The sequence below is a fragment of the Podarcis bocagei genome (genome assembly GCF_964188305.1).
Source record: "Podarcis bocagei genome assembly, chromosome: 9".
Lineage (NCBI taxonomy): Eukaryota > Metazoa > Chordata > Lepidosauria > Squamata > Lacertidae > Podarcis > Podarcis bocagei.
In genome coordinates, this window is record NC_138134.1 from 38,703,235 (window position 1) to 38,727,045 (window position 23,811).

Genomic DNA, 23,811 nt, shown 5'->3' on the forward strand with positions numbered 1-23,811 from the left:
GGAATAGTCTCCTAATTTACAGGCTGGCGTTGGCAATCACTTGAAAGTTCTTTACACAAGCCCAAAGGATCAAGAGAACGCCTGCACTGACTGATGGAAGCATATTCAAATCTCAGCTCAAACTTTTACTAATATAATCCAACAATCTACTCTGCGATGCATACATGTTTTCCAGTTCCTAGAAGCCTGAAATCAATAGATAAATATGTAAATGTTTCTCTCAACTAGGATCCATCCACCTGCTAGTGAAGTGATCAAACCCAGAAAACAGAAGGCAGGTTGTTATGTACTGAGTTGAATAGGATTCAGAATGCAGCAGTCTGATAGGTCCTAAAACAATAGGACCCAGAATGCAGCAGTCTGATTGGTCCACAGGAGCCACCCAATCCAGCTCCAGGTGGAAGTGAATCCACAACCTGATTGGCCTACAGGAGAATCTCAGAATTACCGTATTTTTCGCCCTATAGGACACACTTTTCCCCCTCCAAAAATGAAGGGGAAATGTGTGTGCGTCCTATGGGGCAAATGCAGGCTTCAGGAAGCTCTCCGCAAGCCGTGGGAGAGCTGCGCGACTTCGAGCAGCTCTCCCACGGCTTGCGGAGAGCTGCCTGCACCCCGAAGCCTGGGGTGCGCTGAGCTCAGAGCCCCCCAGGCTTCAAGCTTCGCACAGCTCTCCACAAGCCATGGGATGGCTAGCGGAGAGCTGCCTGCACCCAGAAGCCTGGGGCACGCTGAGCTCAGCACCCCCCAGGCTTCGGGCTTGTGGATAGCAGCCTGTTCTGGGGGTAGCCAATCATGTGGGGCCCATTGTGTAAATAATGTATATAAATCAGACATTCTGGGAGAACTTCTATTCCTCTTCACACTATGAGCTGAATAAAGAGCATGAAATCCACTCTCGACTCCAAGTGTATTTCACAGGTGTTACCCAAGAATTGGAGGGGTCGGTGCCTTTGGAATTTTAGAGAACTGGCAAAGCCTCCCATATTATAGTGAAACCATGACCAATTAAGGATTTGCTGAGTTGTAAGGTACAATATCTCATGAGGCACGAACTGCTTTTCTTCATGCTATGCCTAAAACTAGCAGATGCTTCATACTTAGTAGGCCACAAGAAAGCAAGGGATAAATAATAAAGTTGTAGAGTTGTAGAGTTGGAAGGAACCATGAGAACCATCTGCTCCAACCGCCTGCAATGCAGGAATCTTTTGCCCAACGTGGTGCTCGAACCCATGACCCTGAGATTAAGAGTCTCATACTCTCCCAACTGAGCTATCCACAGTGACATTAACGTGGTTTTATGGGCACCCAGGGGACTTTCCAGAGGAATGCTGATTAACAGTAATGAAAACTCAATTTAGGATATTAGTAGTTTGCTTTTGAGATAGAATACAATTACATAGCAAGTGTCAAATATTGTAAGAGCTGACTATTATTAAGTGTGTTGAAAACATTATGTGTAAACAACCTCTACTGATAAGGTCCAAGAGCTAAGCCCATATGCCAGCTGCTAGGGATAGATAACACACAAGTCCCTTTCTTGGAAAGTCTAGCCTTATGGAATAGGACTGTGGAGTCTAAGGGCTACATTTCCCAATAACACTATCTATGACATGTACTGCTAGGTTGCATTGTGGAACTATAGTGGAATATAGTACACGTTTAGCGCTCACTTCCATGTAATTTGCTTCCAGAAGAAACCCATTTGTAAATAAAATGGACATGAATGCTAAACATGTGCTGTATTTGACTATAGTTCACTATATTCCACTATAGTTCTGGAAGTGGCTCTTATGTTGTCTGAAATCTCACCATTAGGAAAGCATCAAGGACATGGTATAAGCTGCCATGTGAATGCAGCCTCAGGGTGGGATACTGCCCTGCTGGGGAAAGGAGATAAAACAGAGGAAGAGACAGAAAAGTAGAGGGGATGTCAGCCTAGGATCAGGTCTGTGAGGGCTGATGAGACACCAGTGGAAACTCAAGTGGAAAAGAAGATTAATTCTAGCAGTCTGGGAAGAAAGATGGCCCTGAGATTCTGGCTAGACAAAGTGTCTTTGTGAGAAAGGCCATTGGTAACTGTACTGGACGGCAAGAACAGTGACTGCAAGATGAGCTTAGCACACCAGCAGTGCTCTCCCGATTTTTATTAATGTCCACTTGGTGATTCATGTTCACATGCTGCCTGGGCTGAAAATAAATCTTCCAAACATAATTTTTGGAAGGCATATTTATCTTTTCTGTAGAATCTTGCAGCCAAAGAAAGTGGTGTGCAGTTCAGATCAATATTGAAAACTCAGTCCTTGGCCCCTTTGGGGCTCTCATTACTCTCTAAAAGTTGCCAGGTGATAATGCTGCCATAGAAACAGCAGCTGGAATAACTCCTAGGAACTCCACACCTTGGTATGACTTTCTTTAGCAACCCTGCCCCCTGACCTTACCAGTCCTTTTGGACAGAGGTAGCCAATAGTTTTAAGCAGTTGACTTTAAACAGTGACTTTAAGCACTGTGGTCCCCCAGCCATAATTTCCTTCAGGCTGCTTATCCTCTTCTTCTCTCAGTTCCATCTCCCCTGCCCTTTTCCCAAGCCACCTATCATTCCTTCAGCTTCCTGTCTTGGTTCATTTCTTACTCTGCTCTTTTTCATTTTCTTCAGCCCCCTTGGTTTGGGGCAATCTATGTCATAACTTGCCCACATCCTAGGACTCTTCCTTGTCCTCAGTCTGACCCCATGTGAGGGTTTCTTTTTAGCCAAACACAACTTTCTCTTTCTTCACAAAATCTGTATTTCAAACTGCTTTGTACTCTGAGCGACTGAACATCCAGTGGCAACACATCAGCTAAGCCAGTATCAAAGGTGTCACCACCACAAATCAAGTATTTGTGGGGAAATAGAAACTTTTGTGGGAAAGTAGCATGAGGGAAGGGTTAAAGCCACCTTCTCCAGCCCTCAAAAGAGCACCTCCCACCATACAAATACTATGAAACAAATTCTAAAATATAGGTGGTTTGATCATGGATCTTTCACATCACACCTGGTTTGGTCCCAATTCTGCACAGAAAAGCACAAATGAATTTAGAGCACTGGTCATGAGGTAAATTGAATCATTGTGAAAGAAAAGCATTTTAGGTAATACTTCACTGAAAAATTAAAATAAGGAACATTTTTTTCTACCAGCTAGTATTTAAAATATCAGTAGTTCAGTGAGTTTGAGATAACATGCTAACCTTGATGAGCTCTCCATGTGGAGACATCACTTCATTGGACAGCTCCATCATTTTCAAAGCCATCAATGCAATCTGAATAGCATGGGTCTCACTTTCCTTGTGTAAGCCTCCAGCCACACAGTATGCATCTCCAATGGTTTCTACCTGAACATTAAAATACATAACTTAGAACACAAGTAAAATCACATGAAGAAAACACAGAACACACTTGGAAGGGTTGCCCATAACTCTGTCCCCTCCAAAGCGCACCCACCCACTTGAGATTCACATGAACTTGAGTTCTGGTGTGCTAATTGCACGATGCAACTTGCCAGCTGCTGGAGCAGATTATTTTGAGCTGTAAAATCTGGTTTACTGTGGTGTTTCATCATGACAAAAATGTCAAAATATTTATCTTTCATCCACCATCCATGAGGTTCTATCATCAGTCCTAGAGGCATTAACTCATAAATAGTGCCAATGAAGCTAGAAAATTTACCCCACACTAGATTGCATTCTGAGGTATATAATTTGTTAAATGACTTATTCCAGATTAACACCATCCCCTCTAAGTTGCATTATATCACTCAAATAACCTTACAAGTTTGATTCCCCTCTCTAGGAGGACAAATTGGTGCAATAAATTCTCTACCTTATAGACATCCAGCTCTCCACACTGGTAATCAAAGAGAGTGTAGAGCTCATTGAGCATTGTGATAACCTGCATAGGTGAACACTGGGAACAGATAGCAGTGAACCCTACGATGTCAGAAAAAAGCATTGTCACATTATTAAATTTCTTGGCCTGTACAACTTGTCCTTGCCACAGCTGCTGTGCAACCTCTCCGGGGAAAATAGAGCACAGAAGATCTACTGTCTTCTTTTTCTCCTCTTCAAGGGCTTGGTGTGCCTGCTCAAGAGTAGCCTTAAGTTTTCCTAGCCTTTTCTTCAGTCCATCTTGAGCTCGGGCTTGTTCTCCTATTAAAACAACATCCCTAAGTGCATTATGAATCGGAATATCTGAAAGATAGAGGCCACGTCCTGTAAAGTCTTCTAGTCTATCCACACAGGGGGATCCCAAGAACAAGATGGTACTGGACTCAAAGATGTAGATCATCTGTCCTTTAAGGTCCATAACCTGAAACAATGAGAGAACGATGAGGTGATGTGAGACTTCTGGAGCATTATGGAAGTTTACTAATGCAGTGATAGCCAAGTTATTAAGCCATAGTACCAAACTCTCTCCAGACAACCTGCTTTGGGTTAGAAGCTCAATGATTATTATAAAATCACAAATCTCAACACCTCTGAAGAGCTTTAGATAAATAGGGGCTGTCCCTCTACTAGGTGGAACTTAACAACTATTGTTCCCACTGGGTAATTTGGTAAGGAGAGGCACCTCACATGCACAAATAGGGGTCAATAGGCGCTAGAAAACTCAGAGTAGGGTCTGGATGCAGCTTACATGCTATCCTACAGATTTTCTGGCAAGGGCCAATACGTTTACATGCTCTCCTGTGATTGTTTGCTTTTTAAAAAACCTCCTTATTGAAATATATCTTAAGGTGGAGTTTTAACCTAGCTTTCTCCCTGACATGCTTGTTTTCCATGAGTACGGACTTTTCCTCATGAGGTAATGTTAAAACATGCATTCCCTTCCCCTGCAGTCCAAAGTGGAATGACCCCCCCAAAAATGTAACAAGTGCAGAATAGCTTACTTCAAACAAGCATTCCATTGTTAATGGAAGCATTAACAAATAAATGCAAGAATTTTTTATGCTTTCATTTTTGCGCTTTTGCTATGAAAAGAAACTTACATGAGGAGAAACTTCAAATTCAAAATTCCCGATGTCAAAGCCCCCCAAAATGGGAGGAGTCATTCATTGCCTTATGTAATACTTCCAAAGCTACTATTGCATTTGCACACTTGAATTAGAGATGGGATGGAGAAATAAGAAATATAAATATGATAAACCTGTTCTTACCCCTGTTGACCTTTTAAGAGCGCTGTCCCCTCGTCTCACTCTTATAGTAAACTGCATGTTTAGCATTGTCATGATCCCACTAAACGTGGAGTTTATTTTAGGGGCCAGGATTTCGAACCACTCATCAAAGTTTGGCTTTGCTTGAAATTCTCTCCTGCTCAACAGTCTCCTTATACCATTGCCAACTTGCAGAATAGCCATATCCTTGTCAAACATGCAATGAAATGGGAAAGTCTTGCAGAACATGGAAGCAGGAATCACAAGAGAAGACTGAGGTTTGCAGGGAGATAAAGATGGCTTTGCACTTTTGACTTGCACAGAGTACAACAAATATGGCTGGTTAATAAACTCAGCGCTATCTTTGCAGAAGCAAGGGGGCATCACCGTCACTTCAACCTCTGTTTCATACAAAATGTGAGCTGCTGCTTTGATAATGCCGGACAGGATGAGGCTGGTTGTTTTCTTGGGAAAGAAATAGTACACGTTTAAGAAATCTGGGTCCTTTTCCAAGCACAGTATTGAGACCTCTTCAAGTCTACCCTTTTTTTCTGCTTCGTGGCAGTGAGCACTCTGCTTCAGAAGAGTACTGAAACTGTTCAAAAAGTCTTTCAGGGATCCCCCGACAACTCCTAGGATATGTTCATCTTCTTCATAGCATATTTTGAAAAGCTCTTCACCAAGTGATTCCTTCATAATGTTTACTGGAACTCCTGCAAAGTTAAAACATTTTGTACCAGCATTCTTCTAAACAGTATGCCTTTGATTTTTTTTTAAATCCTTCTGCGCTTCATTTTCTTTCACCCCAAACCTGTTTTCCACTATTAAACACCTTCAAACTAACAAAGCCATTTCAGATCAGTCTCTGAAGGCATCTCCTCTCATTCTCACAAAACCTCATATGGTAGGAGCAAAGTACTTGTTGACTTTGCTTTGCAATTTTATTTTATTTTAAATATTTTAAACTTTTAATTGTTACGTCTTTAATTGTTTTATTGTATATGTTAACCAAGGAATTTTTATGTTAAGTATTTTAATTATGGATTTATTTTATAGTCGTAAGCTGTTTAGAAATCATTTGGACAAGTTATAACAACTTTTCACGTCTATTTGTTTTGAGCAAAAAATTGGTAACCATTTCTAATGGAGGACAATGAATAAGAGTCCTTCCAGATGGACAAAAAAAGAAGTGGATTAGAGTTTACTAAAATCTAAGAGCTGAACTAAGCATTTGGTAGCAAACATGGATTTTGGAGTCTGAGGTGGCACTTGTCCACTGGAAAGCAACACATGTGGTATGCGTGCAAGTTCTAGAGGAGAAATGCCAAAATGTTCATGTATCACCTCATGACAGAGAGATGACATTGCAGAGGAGGTGTGTACAGTGGTACCTTGGGTTACAGATGCTTCAGGTTACAGACGCTTCAGGTTACAGACTCCGCTAACCCAGAAATAGTACCTCGGGTTAAGAACTTTGCTTCAGGATGAGAACAGAAATCATGCAGTGGTGGCACGGCGGCAGTGGGAGGCCCCATTAGCTAAAATGGTACCTCAGGTTAAGAACAGTTTCAGGTTAAGAACGGACCACCAGAACAAATTAAGTTCTTAACCAGAGGTACCACTGTACTCCAATACTAACGAGGAAGGAGCATGCAGCTACCCATCCAAAAAAGCAAAATAACAAAGCAAAAGGGATCACCAAATGACTTGGGGAGGAAGGGAGATTTCTTTATATTTAATCCCTTTAAGTATTATGGGGCTGCTTGAGAGAGTGCTCTCCTTCTAAAGCAGGGATGGAGAATCTATGACTCTCCAGATGTTGCTGGACTCCAGTTCCCATCAGTTCCAGGGCAGGGATTACGAGAGTTGGAGTTTTAAGAATACATTGAAAGCCATAGGTTTCCCATTCCTGAGCTATATAATTTTTTAAAAAAATTAAAATGAAGCTTGTTTTTAAAGGCACATATACTCACTATTGCAACAGATGTGCTTGTTTGTAATAGACACAAAGCACTTAGTATCACAATAAAGCAGAAAGGATAACATTTTCTCAGCAACCAAGTAGTTTGAGTGAATGCCTAGAAAATATAAATCCTCTGCATCACAAATATTTTCTTAAACTAAGCAACAATTGCACTAGAAAATATCTGCTCGTATTGTCAACCTCCCACAGTAGCCAAAGCCAGGTTGAAACAACACCATATAATGAAGACTGCACTGTTAGCCCTGAAAGTAATTTATTATCTCCTACTGTGTCCTCAAAATATGAACTGCATCAACATGATCCCTCACTATTGCTTGTTACAAATGTGAGCGGTGTGTGCAGAACTTATTCCACTTCAAATGTTTAATAAGCATCAACTAATTGCATTAAGTGGAATTGCTTGCCATAATTATCTCATTACCTGATGCATTTGCATGGTCAGTGATTAGCTTTTCAAAGTCTTCTCTATCCCCAGAATTCCTATAAATGATGCAAAACAGAATTTTAAAAACTACCTAATCCACAGTAAAAATTAATTTTCAGGTAATAAAACCTGAAAAAAATAAAACAACAGATAAGCAACCCAATTTGCAAAGTTAATTTGAGAAAACTTTAGATTCCCATTTACTCAAAAATTTAGTTGCTCTTTCTTATCTGCTAACTAAGCAATTTTGCAGAAAAACAATTAAGCAAGCCAATGCTTTTGTGTCTCTTCCTCATACAACCTATTCTGTTCCTACACAACCACTAGCAAAAGAACTAGCATCTTTCTGTATCTTCACCACCACCGCCAAGTAATTGGAAGCAAATCCTACACTCGAATATCAGTAGGATTCACAGCTGAGTTAGCTTAAAATCATAGTGCCACAGTGTTCAAGTTCTACAAACTCAAGTTATTATGAAAGGAATTTTAGCTTCCAAGAGTAGCAGGATCAGAGACTAGGCAAGACTACTATGAAATTTTGCCTCCTAGTCCAATCCCTGCTTTGACTTGAATTTTCATTATAAAGATTCATGACTCCTATGCAACCCCCTCCCCCTTTCTTAGGGAAAATATATAGCTGAATATATTTTTAAATAAAAGTAAAAGTCAGCTACTTTTTAAAGCTATTAGTTCTCATGCCTAAGGACAACTTTGCAACTCCCATTTGTAGGAACAGGCAAACACAAAATGTCTTCACAATAGAGAGAGGAAAACTCTAAAGGGAATACTGCTCAAAATTCAGTGTCTTAATGTTGAATTGTTGTTTGATACCTTAATACTTAAGACTGTGTTTGGCATTTATGGTACCTGATTTCACTAACATAGGGATTTGTTATATAATCTGTGCAGTCATTACCGTAAATGGGATCCAACTTCCTATTTGGTTTTTGCACTTGTTATTGGTTGCAAAAAGTTAACTTATTTAACTTACCTGATTTCTTTTATTTTATTATTTGCTAGTGTCCTCTGAAATGCAAGATATAACCTTTCATACTGAAAGGAGAAAAGTCATATTAATTCAAATGTCAAGTTTAAGCATTTCATATACTAGAATTTCATATTAGAATGAGCTGCAAACCTTATACTAAAGGTAGAATGCAATTCTATCCAAAATTAGAACACACCTATTTGTAGATCATCAGAGTCCCCAACTTGTCCTGTCTACATTATTGTGTAGTGTAATGTGACTGATGTTTTCAGATGGCCAGCATTCTGTGCCAAAGCACCTGCCACTAGACTAGATATGGATCAGGGAGATCACATTGTAAGTTCCCATACTAACACAACAAGCAACTGTGGGCCCGTATCACTGTTATGGAAATTTACAACACAGCCCATTCCATTGATAAGATGCCCAGCTACAGATGTTACTCTCCAAATACTGTCCATATTCACATACCACTGTGGACAAATGAAGATGCAGTGTGCTCATATCCACTGGATACACTTCGTTACTCCTCAGCCCTTCCAACTCAGTGATTAATCATGGAGTGCTCTGATGAGCACACATAGTTTCCCATTTGTATGTGCCTGTCCATTTATTTCAATGAAGGAAGGTGATCTGTGTCTGTATTGACTCAGTTCATTGAAATGAAGGATAGATGTCACATATGAAAATTGAACACATGGAAGCTTTCAGGACAGAAGTATTTCTTTGACAGAAAGGTAATGCTGCAATTCCCTTCAGTTAACACATAATGAAGTTTGGTCAACTGTATCTCAGGACTTATATATGTATCAGAATGCCCAAATTATACAATAATAGAGTTGGAGGGGACTGTGTAAGTCGCCTAGTCCAATGCCCTGCTCAGTGCAGGAAATCCCCAATGGAGGATTGAACTATTTATCTATTTAGCCTCCTAATATGAGAGTCAGTATATATGAGCATATTGTGAAAATGACAGGATCTCCAAGCTTGGGCACATAATGTTTTAGTGTCTTTCATTAACCTTGTTGTGTGACACACAGAACTTTGTAGACAGCAGTTTTATGGGAGGAAGAATGGAAGTGTGTCCATGCTGCCTCAAGAAAAAACTACACTGGTAATGAAGGCTATGTTCTACATTTGAAATAAAAAGAACAACTGAACGAATGTTATACCTTATTAAAACAAGATGTAATTAATATTTATATCTAAACAGAAACAATATGTGCAGCGCTTTCCAACTCCTTATTTGAGTCTGGACTTACAATCTTCTTAAAAAACAAACCAACCAACGAATTAAGAAACAAACAAAGCCCCACATGAATTTGCTAGTATCTTGAATCTCATCAAATGCTATTTTGGGCCACACTATACACTCCCCATGATATTTGCACACAACCTTTCACTGACGTCAATGGAAGCAGCATGTGTTGATCCAAGGCACGATAGTCACCTTCTCAGTTTTTTGAGTTTTTCATGTGGAAACTGCGTACATCCAGTGACGAGAGATAGTAACTTTTAAACAAATCTAAGACCATCTAAGGCAGGGGAAAGAAAGCTGGTCACAATCTACTGGGAGATCTCTGGGTGCTTTGCAGTAGATCAACAAGGGTTTCTGCCTCAGTTATTTAATGATAGCAACAACTAAATGACTCCCTCTCTCTAATTTAGGATGCTGAAATAAACAAAGCTTGCTGGTAAATCCAGCAAGCCTGAAATCTCCCCGCCCCAGTTTTTATAGATAGGCGTATTCCCCCCCGCACACACACACATATAATGCAGTCAATCCCTTTGCAACAATCTGCACCTTTGAAAGCAATGTTGGGACATTTTTCTCAGTCAGTGTACCAGTTCAATGAACTGCAAGCCAAGTCTAGAGGTAACAATGAAGGTTCTATGGTTATATCTGAATCCTATCATTTCAGTATATACATTAACAGTATGCAACATTAAATATAAACAAAATGAAATGTCTCTTTTAGTATATATTTTACAGCACAATCCTATATATGTCTATTTAGAAATAAGTCTTATTGAGTTTACACTCAGGTAAATGAGCTTAAGCTTAAGCACCCTTAATTAAAAGACAGCAGCATGAATATTATACCTTACTCCTGGTAGGCAGTATACTTTGCATGTGGAAGACAACTTGCCCAATCGCTTTTTAAAGAACCCCATACACTGGTGCAATGAAAAAGATCTATGCTTCAGTGAATCCCAAAAACTGATGATATTTGGGCTAGACTGCATTGAAACAGATGAACCACTAGTCTGACTCAATGTTGGGAGGCTACTTGTCTCACTAAGGAATGCTGCATTGCCCACTAAATTTGATTCTTGTCACACTCTCCCATGGATTTATAAACTGTTTTTGAGATGCCTTTCCTACAACTACAATGGGGAGAAGACTAAAAAAACAGACATTCCATAAAAAGCAGGGGCTGAGATGTGTAATAAAGAACATGTAAAGATTTGGCATCCAATTAGCAAAATTGCCCTTGCCCTTAATAGTGTATTGGATTTCTGGATTGAAGGTTTGTGGTTATAATCCATAAGTTTTCATTTCCCCCTTTTCAGTTTCCACAGCTTTATTATTATTATTATTATTATTATTATTATTATTATTATTATTATTATTATTATTATTAACCAGCAATTCTCTACCCACACTATGGCTTTAGCAAGCATCATTCCTTCTGCAGTGCTCAGTAGATGAGATGACAGACACCACCCCCTCTATTGTGCTCAGTGCAAGCCACACTTATCTGCACATCAATTTTTCAATATTGTACCAATTTATATGTAGGTTGCTCCAACTGTTTTCCATTAAAACTAGATGGTTTCCAGTAGTTCTTTTCCATGCACCTTTTCCAACTCTACAATATCTTTTGTTTTTTGAGATGTGGTCTAAAACATAACTTAGTGGTTGGCTGTGATAACGGGATTGCAATCCTGGGTTTTTCATTTGTTACCACAGCTGCTTCCCCATGGCTTCCTATTTTGTCATCAAAACATTAGGAAGCCAAGTGCAGCAGGCCAGTTGCAAAGATCCTTCATCTTACCTCTTCCTTACAGGATATGTTTGGTTGGGAAAGACCTATGTGATTGGGCCCACTCACATGGTTCCAAACTTTCACATGTTAGTATGCCAGAATGGCAATAAGCTCCAGAAAGCATCTCTCTCATCAATGCTGCAACAAATTCACTGCTATAATAAATTAAGGTGCCCTGACATGGAATAAATCTGAGTAAACCTGCTCCATCTAGATGTTGCCATGGTTCATCTGGCACAAAGTATTATCCACCCTTACTTCGCATAGGTTGCTAACCTCTTTAAATTTTGCTAAGTAACTGCTAAATCAATGTGTGAGTAAACATTTCATATTTGAGTTGCTTTTAATCATCCTTCTTTTCCTTTCCCTAAACACAGAAGATGTAGTAAAATAAGATTAAATAAATGCAAAAGGTTTCAAACTACAGGATTAGGCATAATTAGAAATGAAAACAGAACCCAACATCAAGAACAGAGTTTGAAAAGGAGCATTCATCAAGTGAAAACTGTCTTGCTTTTATAATTATTGCTTAAAAGGCTTTCTTCTAAAACCTCCCCTAGAATGGTCTTTTAGACTACTTTCATCAAAGCATCATAATAATTTATACCTCAGGAGAGATGAGTTTGCAGATGCTCTCAGCTAAAGTGTGCAGATACACTCGACTCCTGCTGGTTTTCCTTTGTGGAAGGTTCTCGTGCGTAGTCTTTTCTCTGCAAATTGGCAAAGCAGCCTTGGAACTATTTGGCACTTCTGCACATTCATCCTCATTTTCATCTGAAATCCCACTTTGGGTCAATAACGAAAAAGGGCACTCGCCAGTGATCTTCAGGTCTTTCAGTTTGGTACAGAACATACTGCACAAGTCTCTGTTCACCAAAGTTGTGAATTTCTCTAGTTTGGGCTGAACATGTCTGTTCTACTAACCGACAGCAGAAGATGACAGGAACAACTGTGGCTTTATATCCCTGCAACAAAAGATGAAACAGAAAAGAGAAGCACTGCATTTGTACATTTGTTGAATTTGGTTCAACTTCAGAAACATAAGCTTCCTTAATTCAGCAGGCTCTGGCTTTGCAACACACAAGCATGACTTCACAGTTGACCTTATGTTCAATTACTTCATACAACACAGAGCCAAATGGTAGATGTAGTGTGTGAACAAGAATACACCCAGTCCAGTACTTTGAAAGGTTAGGACAATTGCACAAAGAATTAAAAATCCACAAACCCACCTTCAACACCATATACTTCAAAATGGCATTTATGTCAAAAGGTAGAGGGATTGCCATTTACTCCGATTCAATTTTTAAGAATGGGTTTTCATGGGGAAAACTCTTGAGCAAAAAAAAGGAGGGGCACTTGGACATGGAGCTTTAAAGTGCAGACCACGCCTGGAAAGGGCGGAGGAAAGGCACATGTGGATAATCCCCAAAGGAAAACTACATTCACTCGTGTATCTTTCCAGGATTCCATTCAGTATCACTTGTCTTTTCAGTACAAAAAAAGGAGGGGAAGGTTAGATATAAGAAATACGGGCTTCCAATATACCACTGAGAATTAGGTCCTCTTATTCTCCTCTGGTGGATGCATATTATTTCAAAAGAAATTCACCTGGAGATCAGCTGGATAAATTACAGCTTCTCCAAATTAATTGGCACAATCCTAGCGGACCTTCACTGACCATAAAGACACTTCCAGACTTTGTGTTCTTTTGTGAGTGAGTGACAGTGTGCCTGCCATGTCCAATGGGGACAGTACCAACCTCTGCAATGATCGCTGCTGGGGGGCGAATTAACTAGCAGCATCAACTAGCACGGCCATTATGGTGCAATTACAGGGAGTAATGGCACTAAGGACTCAGCTACACAGCTGCAAATAAAATGTTTTAGATGTGTTGCAAAGTGCAATATACAAATGTATATTGGATGGCAACAGTGAGCTATGAAAATTCAATGTATTTTTCAAAACATTTTTTAAAAAAGCACTTTCACAGAGTTTTTTTTATATGTGTGTAGATTCCACCTCTGTAACTAAAATAAGATAATGTGAGTAAAGATTGAGTAAAGATTGGTATCTTATTTGTTGCTGGAGGCTGAAGAGCAATATTTGTCTAGTCCTATGTACCTCTATGTACAGAAAATTTGGAACGTCTCCAGATCAACAACAAAAATAACCTCCTCTATTTGTGAATATAACTACTTTAATACCCTGTAAGGTAATGTACAAAACCTAACTCCCTACTTTTCTTTCGCATGTTTTGGCAGTAGGTTATATTCTGAAAATAATGTGTAAAACAGATGCTAAGTACCAGCAACTACGAGCCTGGATTCTTCACTTTGCAATCATCTGGATGCATCAAAGTTTGGCTAGAACATGATTAACATTTCTTATGATCTAAATGTTAATGTGGTAGAATCATATAATTGTAGAATTGCAAGGGACCACAAGGGTCATCTAGTTCAACCCCCTGCAATGCACATATTTGAAACATCATAAAGGACATTATACATAGGACTGTATCCAGTGCAACACTAAGTCACATAGTGCTGGCGGAACATTGTGGTGCAAGAGAAAACACAAGTACATGACCTAAGATTGTTCAACAAAAATCTGCTGTTGAGTAAGAAGCTTCTGCTAGTGCAATTCCTAGTTGGAATATTTTGTTGTGCAACTTTGCCCATCCATTAGCACAAGGACTCTTGCACTAGCCACTGGATATCACCCATACTACTTTGCTATGTATTAGTCAAACCATCACTGCAAGTGTGATCCACTCAATTTTACTCATTCCCAACCTACGCAAGAGATTTTAGGTTGATTTGTGCAAGGCACAGCAAAACACATTATCATTGATATGTGTAGATTGTCTTCTGTTGTGTTTAAGATGTGCTTTGTCATAGAGGCAGATATACACAGTACTGTACAGTACTGGATATACAAATAGTTTATTTTTGCAAAAGAAGCCAGTGTAGTTGTTTGGTTATATCATCATTATGTCTCCCAACCAATCTGATTATAGTATTAACAAAGAAAAGCACAGCCAGCCAGGTTGGCGAAAGATCTACTCATACTGAGAATATACATAAGCAAACAGAATCACGCACAACACTCAAAAAGCACAAACTGACAAGTACTTAGATTATATAAACAGGCTGGCTTAACTTTACATGCCAGAAGAGAATATGGAGTGTGTACTCCATATGAGCTTGATATTATGTGCAAGTTCCATTTGAGAGGGTGGGATAGAGAATAAGAGGCTATGCATGATTTAAATAAAGATCAAAACTCAACAAACTGAAGCACATTGTGTATCCAAGATAAACACATTTATTTATTCTTTACTGAACTGGTTTCCACCCCCACCCCCTCATTTTTGCACTCAGTGTTATAAGAGAAATAAATAATAATGGACTCAGATAAACAGGACAGTGATAGAACCATAGAAATGTAGAAGAATTTGGTCTATTTCCTCTATCAAGATGATCCTCTGAACTCAACACTCCAGAAAAGATTCACTCAACTTATCTAGGCTTCAGCCTGCCACAAGAGCAAGAATGAAGCCGTATTTGTCACATAGCTACTTTCTTTAGCCTTAACTCCACCTCAATCAAACTAATCTCTGTTGAGTACCAAGCTACCTTGCTGCTTGGAGAAAACAAGCATCTTCTCACCAAACCCAACTTCCATTGTCTATGTATCACAGATCCAAACTTACTCATTGTCTGACAAAAGGAGGTTGGCTGGTACACTGGGGTTATTATTATTTCAAAGGAGTTCTCAAAGGGTTACTTTTCGTTGCCAAGTAACTGGGAAATATTCCTGGAACAAGGAGGCAGAATCAAACTATTTTGATCTATCTGGGCAACAAGTATTACAAAAATAGTTCTGAAGCCATTAGCTTTATTATTAAGATGTGTAAAAGAAAGATTTCTTTGGCCTTCTTTGAAAACCATGGCTGAAGTCATTACAGTCCACGGCAAATAATTTCAGCTGGGTACGGATTGCACGCTAGGTAAACTGAGTATAAGGTAAAACACAGTAGTTCATGGGGGAAACTGCAATATTTACATCTATTGCTATGTTCTATGCAGTGTTCTTTTTATTTAAGTTATGAAAATCAAGCTTCTGTCAGTGTCAGTAAAACCTAGTCAAGAAAGGCAGCATATAGAAATGGCAGGAGATTTCAGAAGGTATGAAAAAATAATTGCCATTCTTCTACCTGTAAATATCTACACAAACAAGTATTCTGCACAGATAGAAATGTGGTCATACATGTAGGATTATAATAAACTAATTTATACTCAGGATGGACTTAAATAACAAGTCAATGAATTTCAAGGGATGAACACTACCCATAAAACAGACATCAGACCTTAAATGCCAAGGATATTGAAGGGTTCAAGCCTTCCTTACTTCTCAGTAGGTACAAAACAAAGAAATGTTAACTTAATGGCTGCTTAAATAGCTGTTCTTTTATTATTAAGGCAGTAGAGTTCTTAAAAATGCTATACGGTTGCATCGGAAAACACCCAAAGAAAGAAAGTATTCACAGGCAAAACATAGTACAGTGTAACAAAGGAAGCAAAATTACTGAACCATTTGGAGGATAGTGAAGTATGGTGTTGATAACTTAAAAACAATTAAGGGCTGCTTCCAAGTTAATATTTTGCAAGCCTGCAGGGGCAGGGGAGCTAAACTGAAACAAGAGTATAAAAACAAACAAAAAAAGAGTATCAAAGCTCAACATACATAGTTATCTCTTGTGCATGCATAACATCTGTTTGTATCACTGTCTGTTCATAAATCAAACCATTATGTTTACTCCATATAAAGCAACTAAATATAGAAACAATGTCCTCATCGAAGGCTCAGTGCGATGGTGAGACTGCCCAATAGGTCCATCCTTTCTCCCATGCTAATGTTACTACCACATGGTGTGGTAGAAACTTTCTAAACAACAGACAGGAACAGAATATGAACATATATGACAAGTAAAACATGAAATTAAGGAACTCTCCAGAATTCATTTTGATTCTAACACCACAATGCATGCAATGATTTTTATCACGGAAGAACATCTTAAGACTATTTTTCAAGGTTTATCAAATTCAAGACTAATCTGTAATACTAAAATTCACACACAAAGCCTCTCCCATACCTTATTGATCTTTTGTACTTACTTCTTATTTTTATAATATAGATTAGTCATGTTCTGGAGACACTTATTTAATTATGTATTAGGCAGAAAGTTAATTTCCAGAAATCTGGAGTCTGGGCTAATATGATTATAAATGTCTGAAGACTGCTGTGTGGAGACAAGTCTTAAGGAATCATGACAGGAACATAAACTTTACGTATATCTAGTTTTTCATTTAAAACTGCAAATGCACCTGTTAGCAAGTGGAATACCTCTGGTGAGGCAGGACGAACGAGGGAAGGGGGGCTTTATAAATGGGTGTTGGAGATGGGAGGTACCTGTGCCCACTCCCCATGTTGCTGAACCACAACTCCCATCATCCCTGGCCATTGGCCCTACTGGCTGTGGCTGATGGGAGCTGGAGTCCAAGAGCAACAGGAGCTCCCCATCTATGGTATAAAGTGTAAAATATCATTGCTTCCACTTCCTGTGTCACATTGGCTATTTGAAGCAAAGATCCTCTGCCCCAGCAGTACCCTCCCAGCCACCCTTCTCCTAACAGGCTGGCACAGGTTTCATATACCAACCAATGGGGAGGTGCATCCCACTGATTTAACTGCATCAGATGCCTGCTTTTGCTCATCTCTCCTGTTTATGCAGACTTCAGTCTTTCACCTCAAAATCTGGGTGGAACAAACCAGATAATTGTTATTGTGAGTTTGGGAGGGTGGGGGTTAGTCTGTACGATGCCAGAGTCCCTTCTAATTTGGGGCATCCTGGATCCAGCAAGAGCTAAAATCTAATGGAGGAATCAATTGTTGGAAGTAGCCAGACCAGCTTCTTGATGCGTTAATGGGCTTAAGCATGGCTTAATAATAAAGGAAATGGCTTTGTGCCAGACGTCAAATGGGTGGGCCCCCTGGCTGATAGTGAGAAGCACAATAGGTAGTGTGTGAGGAAGCTGGGCTAGATGCAGGCAGAAGCTAGAGAGTGAGGCCAATGCTTGATTTGCGCATGCCTCCAAAGTTGTGGCTATGGGAGAAGCTAGACCTTCTGGGGGTTTTAATGCTGTAATCCCCTCCATTTTAGGCTCAGGTTGTATATATGTAGAAATAAACCATATATTGAAAAGACACCACAGTGTACCTGCTCTCCCTCATTCCAAGGAAACTGAACCCTGGGTAAGCTCCTGGAACCCCCTGGAATCTTGCACCACTCAGAGATTGGGGTGGCATATTATCATTCTTAAAATGCCTAGTAAATCTATGTTTTGGTATGCATTACTTCTGGGGATTTGGATTATTTCCTAGACAGGAACACAACTGGAGATGAACTGGGGTGGGGTGGGGAGTGGAGATGAATGATACACCACACATGTCTAAGCCTTAATGTTTTCTTTTCAACTAGAGCCAAAACATGGTGAATTCTTTTTAAAGAACTTATTTTCTATGATACTTTTTTTACTGAAATAAAAGAACCCAATTTTCTTGGAGCATTCAGGAGCTTTAGAGAAGTCAATGTATTATGGAAAAACAGTATCACTATAACATGTTTTGATAATTCACACACCCATCCCACACCCCACACTGGGCACAGAATCTTTAAACTTTGTTTGCAGCAGAGAATTAAATCCTACATAGCAAGCGATGCATCAAGCTGACAACAAGAGCAGATTCCAAAGCGACAAGACACTGTCACTAAAGTAGCAAAGCTGGAGCTGAGATATGAGAGCTGTTAATATTTGACTTAGAATGTCAAAGGTTTCCCACCGCCTATCCAGTTACTCCTGAAATGAAATTATGGAAATACATTATAAATGCACACATTTTGCCTCACACATTTTTCTTTTAATATGTGAACAACAGTCAGCTGGAGAACATAGAATAGAGCAAGCAACAGAACAATTCTATAGAAACCTGCACACACCATTTAAAGGTTTGTCCCATTTTAGCAGCTAAAACTTGCAATGTAATGAAGTCAGTATTGTACATAACACTTCTGGCCTATTAGCAAATATGTTATTCATAGACTGAATTTACTATCCAAAGTATGGCTTATTGGTTACAGCAGAATTTGGAGTTTATTGAAAGAAAATGAGTCCAAATGACACGTGACTGCAGGAGATCTTTGATTAAACCTCCCAATATTTTCGTTTTCAGTTCAAGGCAGCCACAGGCAGCTCTAAATTAGTTCAGAGCTGTGGCACAAAGGAAGGAGTCAGCACCAAAACTGCTGGGCTGCCCCTCCCACAGGGCCATTGATCCAACTCAAATCAAAGCACCCCATGGCTATTTTTAATTAAAAACTAAAAGTGAGAACCAGTCACAAATCTCCCACATCCCATGCAGTTTAGCTTCTGTGTCATTAGGAATAAAGTACCTTAAGATTATGCTTGTGAATGCGTTGGTCTCAAAATAACTGAGTTTGAAGTTTAGAGTGGCCCCTGGGAACAAGTGAATTAATATTCATTAACTGCCATGCTTGCTCTGTGACATTAATATTAATATTCATTTGTAATCCATAACAAGTTATACAATGTATTTAAGCCCCCTTCATTGTTCAACAGCTAGGGTGTTGACTTGTATCAGCCACAATGGGCAAAAACAATAGGGTGTCCACATGTTCTCCTTTACAGAGGACAGTCCTTTGTTTGAAGGAATCCTCTAGTTGGTGAGCTGTCTGGTTTTAAAGATAAAGACCCATAAGAAGGGAGAGCAGGGACCTTGAAGTTGCCCATCAAAAGCAGCACCTGGACAGCAGATTGAGCAAGCACACAGATCACCTGTTCAGTCTTTCTCACTATATTGTACATCTATTAAAATTGTAGTAATCAATTCTACATTTGTATCTGTAAATACGAATTAGTGGAAGGAAATTTTACACAAATCAGTGTCCTCTTTTGTGGAGAAGTGTTAAGTGACCACCCTAATAAGCAAACTGTTGTTGCAGGTTGCCAATTAGTTTCCGGGCTATATTCCAGCTGACTGTACTTACATGGACAAGGGCAGAGGTACAAGAAAAACTCCCCTTCTCTTTTGTTTTTTATCCACGTTGTTATGAAATTTTTATATCCCACCTGCCACCTTAACCAGGGCTCTATTTCAAAATTTGACAGCACAGGTGAAACCATTTAAAAGATCTTGCTACTTGTCACTATCAATTTTGAAACCCCAAATACCTCCCCCAGTTGTATGTACCCTGGGCTGTGGTTCAGTAAAGCACATGCCTTGCATGCACAAAAGCCATGTTCAGTTCCTAGCATCTCCAGTTAAAAAGGATCTTGGGTAGCAGAGATGAGAAAGACCTTTCTCAGACACCCTAGAAGCACCACTGCTAATCAGTGGAGAGGATAATGGGCTAGATGGATCAATAGTATAAAAAAACAGCTTTTTACAAGCCATTTTGTCTCACTAGAGCTACCGGTGTCATACAGGCTGTGCCAGACACAGAATACAGTTTTAGCTTTTATGGAGAAGGTCAGTGTTTGTTCCATAACAGGAAAGCAGATTTGCAGGATCAAAATAAATCCTCTCCAATCTAAACAACTGTTACATCCCTTTAAATAAGATAACCATGCAGAACAATTTTCCAATATATACTCAGTTTTCTTACTTTTCTAACACAAAAGCATGTTGTTACACCCATATAGTTCCAGTGCTTTGGGGGGCCCAACAGGTATTCCCTTCCATATGATTAATGCATTGTATACAGTTTGTACTTTATAGTAGCTCCTTCCTTCCTTTTTTCATTCAGTCCACTTTGCTGTCCTTTTTCCTACTTAATGTTTTATTGAAGTTTTCACACACACACACACACACACACACACACACACACACACACACACACTATGCACTCACTGTGAACAACAATGCATGCACAAAACTGAACTTCCTTCTTTGCATCCCCATTTCCCTCTGTACAGTTTTCATATACTAGAGTTTATAAGCAGTACTTATGGAAATATAAAGCCACAATCGACATATTGCCTAACTCCCTCATCTATCTTTGTTATGTCTTTTGCATTATAAAGCACTTTCTTTCCCCCCACCACCCCAGCCAAGACTTGTGGGGGGAAAGGATCTCACCAGACTGAACTACATTGCACTGGACCGACTGATGCTAAATGTGTCTGTTTGAAACATATATTTAGCAACCCCTTTCTCTCCTGAAGGGCATATTAACTATATTAATCATCTCTAGGTCACTGGAAGCCATTGGCTTGGAAAGAGATTATTTAATTACTATTTGCTTTGTCTAGGCCTCCAGACAATCAATGTGCTTTTGACTCAGTGCAAGCATTAACTCTTTTATAACCTTTCCTTGAGCTCGAAATGCTCCTGTTTACTGGGTACACATGAGCAATCATTAACATTTTGGGTTTTTACTTGAGGTGATGAATTAGTGGTGCCATGCCTTCTACATTGCCATGTAGATTTGCTCATGTCATTTCATAACATTGTCATACTACTTAAGAAGCTTGTGTGTGTACGTCTCATTGAACCAGCCACTCCACATGCACATAACAATGTAATACATTTGATGGTTTTCAAGATGCCACAAGACTGTTGTTTCTACTGCAAAAGATTTGCTCCTCTGAAAGCATATTGTCCTATTCAGAATAATCATTTGACATAGCACTCTTGAAAACTGTACCATTTCAAACTATATGTGGAGGGATTGCACATTTGAATACTGTACTCCTCAATGTTATATTTATGTAAATGGTGGATGAAATCCATGTAGAAATCCTTACATAGTATCTGTACTACCAGATTCATTTTGAGCAGTTTCAGTACACTAAGGAAAAAAGGGAAAGTACAGCATATTAACTGTTGGAACTCATCAGCATGCCAACTAGCATAAATTGCTTTGATTATAAATAGCACTTTTAACTGACATTTTAATCAAATTCTAGTCTGTTTGGCCTCTACCCACTTCCCTTCCATGTCACAAACACACACACAGTGTAACCTTTCTGCTGAATTTTCTGGTGTGTTTTTTAGAATCTCACCCATCCTGTGATTTTTTAAATTTTTATATTTGTGTTTGTCATTCTAGAATAAACATGCAAAACATTATTGTAGTCAGTAGAGGCTGCTAACTCCCTTCAGCTTTGGAACTAGGTCAGCAATTATAAGACTCACTGGATAGCTAAACTTTAAAAACTAGAGGGAAACCCCCAGACTCATCTTTTTCTAAGTTATCTAAAATGACCCTAACGTCACCTTGGCAAATTGTCTTAACATTTCACAGACCTTTAATTCACTTTTTTGACACCAACCTCATCTCACACAAACAGCTTCAAAGGATGATATCAAGGGATCAATGGAGAATATCAAAACATATGGAAAAGAAACCATCCAATTTCTGAATTTGCCTAACAAGCTCTAGGAAACTTCCCAGCCAAAGTAGTGCTTAACGTGTGAAACGGTTTCCCCATTTTTCATCGGACACTGACACCAAAAAACATTCCTTCCATAAGCCACAGTATTTTTTTTTAAATAAACTACATATATTAAATTTGTGGTTAGATTTATGCTAAATATTTCTCATTAGTTATGTTTTTAGCTGTTCCTATTTTATCTGTAAGCTGAATTTACAGGTGGGGGAGGCAGGCGAATAAACAAATGTGAACAAGCTTCTCCAATTTATTTACTAACTTAGTAGCACTGGTCCATTGGTTACTTGAAATATTGTAATTCTCTTCCACAGAATGGTGGCACAATTCACTGATACTGTGAAGCTTTTGGGTGAAAAAGTTTGTGTTTTCATATTACACAATAGTGTTTCATGTTGCCCAATTTCCCAAGCCATAGAACATGCCAGGGAATAGCCTTTCACAGGGTCATGGTCCTTGTGAGGAAAGAGTCCTGGAGATTTGTACTGCTTTTGTATCTTCAAACAAACAATTTATGTTGAATGGGAAGCAAGTATATAAACAGGCATCAATTGTCAAAAGCAACAGGACATCCCTAAGGCTTATACCAGTCAAGTCCAAAAACGTAGCAACTGTATCTCTCTTTGTCTAAATTCAAAAGTGTTTCTCTTTTCCCTTTCTTGGCACTACAGATGGAGAAGAATTTTGTTCAGGTCACATTTTTAAGCAAACTGACCTAATTTACACCTTCTGGACTAATGCACAGATCAGAATGTAATTATCTATTGGATTTCATGCTTCTCTGAAATAGCTAACATAGTTCTCAGCTTTAAAAATGCACCAAAATGCAAAAAGTATATATTTTTGTGATACAATATGTCAAGAAATGTGTACATTGAGGTAGATGTGTACAAATATATATTTTATAAAGTATTATTAAGTGCATCTCTAAATACATTTTTCTATGGACTTTAAAAAATGCAATTAATGCATGAATGGGGCAGAACAGACTCATGAATGAACACATGCAAAACTGACATGGACCAGATGTGCACTGATTTGTCCATCCATACTTGGCAATACATTCCCTGGGTGTGGCGGGGGGGTGATCTCAGACCCCACTCTGAGAGGTATAGATATAACTAGCATTCCAAACATCTGGAAGAGCTAGCCTAGTTTAGTAAGGATCAGTAGTGGCTGAGTATGTCCAAGCTTTGCAAAAGGTAGCATATTTATTGCAATGCTATTAACCTCCTTGAATTCATGGGAAAGGCAATAAAGATAAACAAACACAACTAACCTTTTTGTGAACTGTATTTCATAGCATTTAGGGAGTGCTGTCTAAAGCATTTTAACAAACTGGGCAAATGGAAATTTCCATCCAAATTCTATCCATGTAATAAATTCATTACTGCAATATTTTTCTTGCATAATTATATAATTATTTAAGCAATCACTTTCAAGTGGGCATGTCTGGGACCCTGGGCACTTTGAACAGAAGGACCTAAGAAATGATACTTGGTCCCATTCTATCTATCTGTGTGTGTGTGTGTGTGTGTGTGTGTGTGTGTGTGTGTGTGTCATATATATATATATATATATATATATATATATATATATATATATTTGCTTTCGTAGATTTTCACGGGTACAGGAATGTAG

The 23,811-nt window shown here is 39.0% G+C and overlaps 1 protein-coding gene across 1 annotated transcript in view; it reads right to left on the reverse strand.

Annotated features, from left to right (window-relative positions):
* GUCY1A1 (guanylate cyclase 1 soluble subunit alpha 1) overlaps window positions 1-23,811 on the reverse strand; it is a 33,187-nt gene that overhangs the window by 2,752 nt on the left and 6,624 nt on the right. Inside the window, exons 2-7 of the mRNA XM_081206859.1 lie at window positions 12,243-12,600; window positions 8,589-8,650; window positions 7,595-7,653; window positions 5,193-5,902; window positions 3,860-4,345; window positions 3,229-3,372 (exon numbers count right to left, since the gene is read on the reverse strand). Of these exons, the coding sequence (XP_081062985.1) occupies window positions 3,229-3,372; window positions 3,860-4,345; window positions 5,193-5,902; window positions 7,595-7,653; window positions 8,589-8,650; window positions 12,243-12,488 (1,707 nt within the window). The 5' untranslated portion in view covers window positions 12,489-12,600. The remainder of the gene's footprint in view (window positions 1-3,228; window positions 3,373-3,859; window positions 4,346-5,192; window positions 5,903-7,594; window positions 7,654-8,588; window positions 8,651-12,242; window positions 12,601-23,811) is intronic.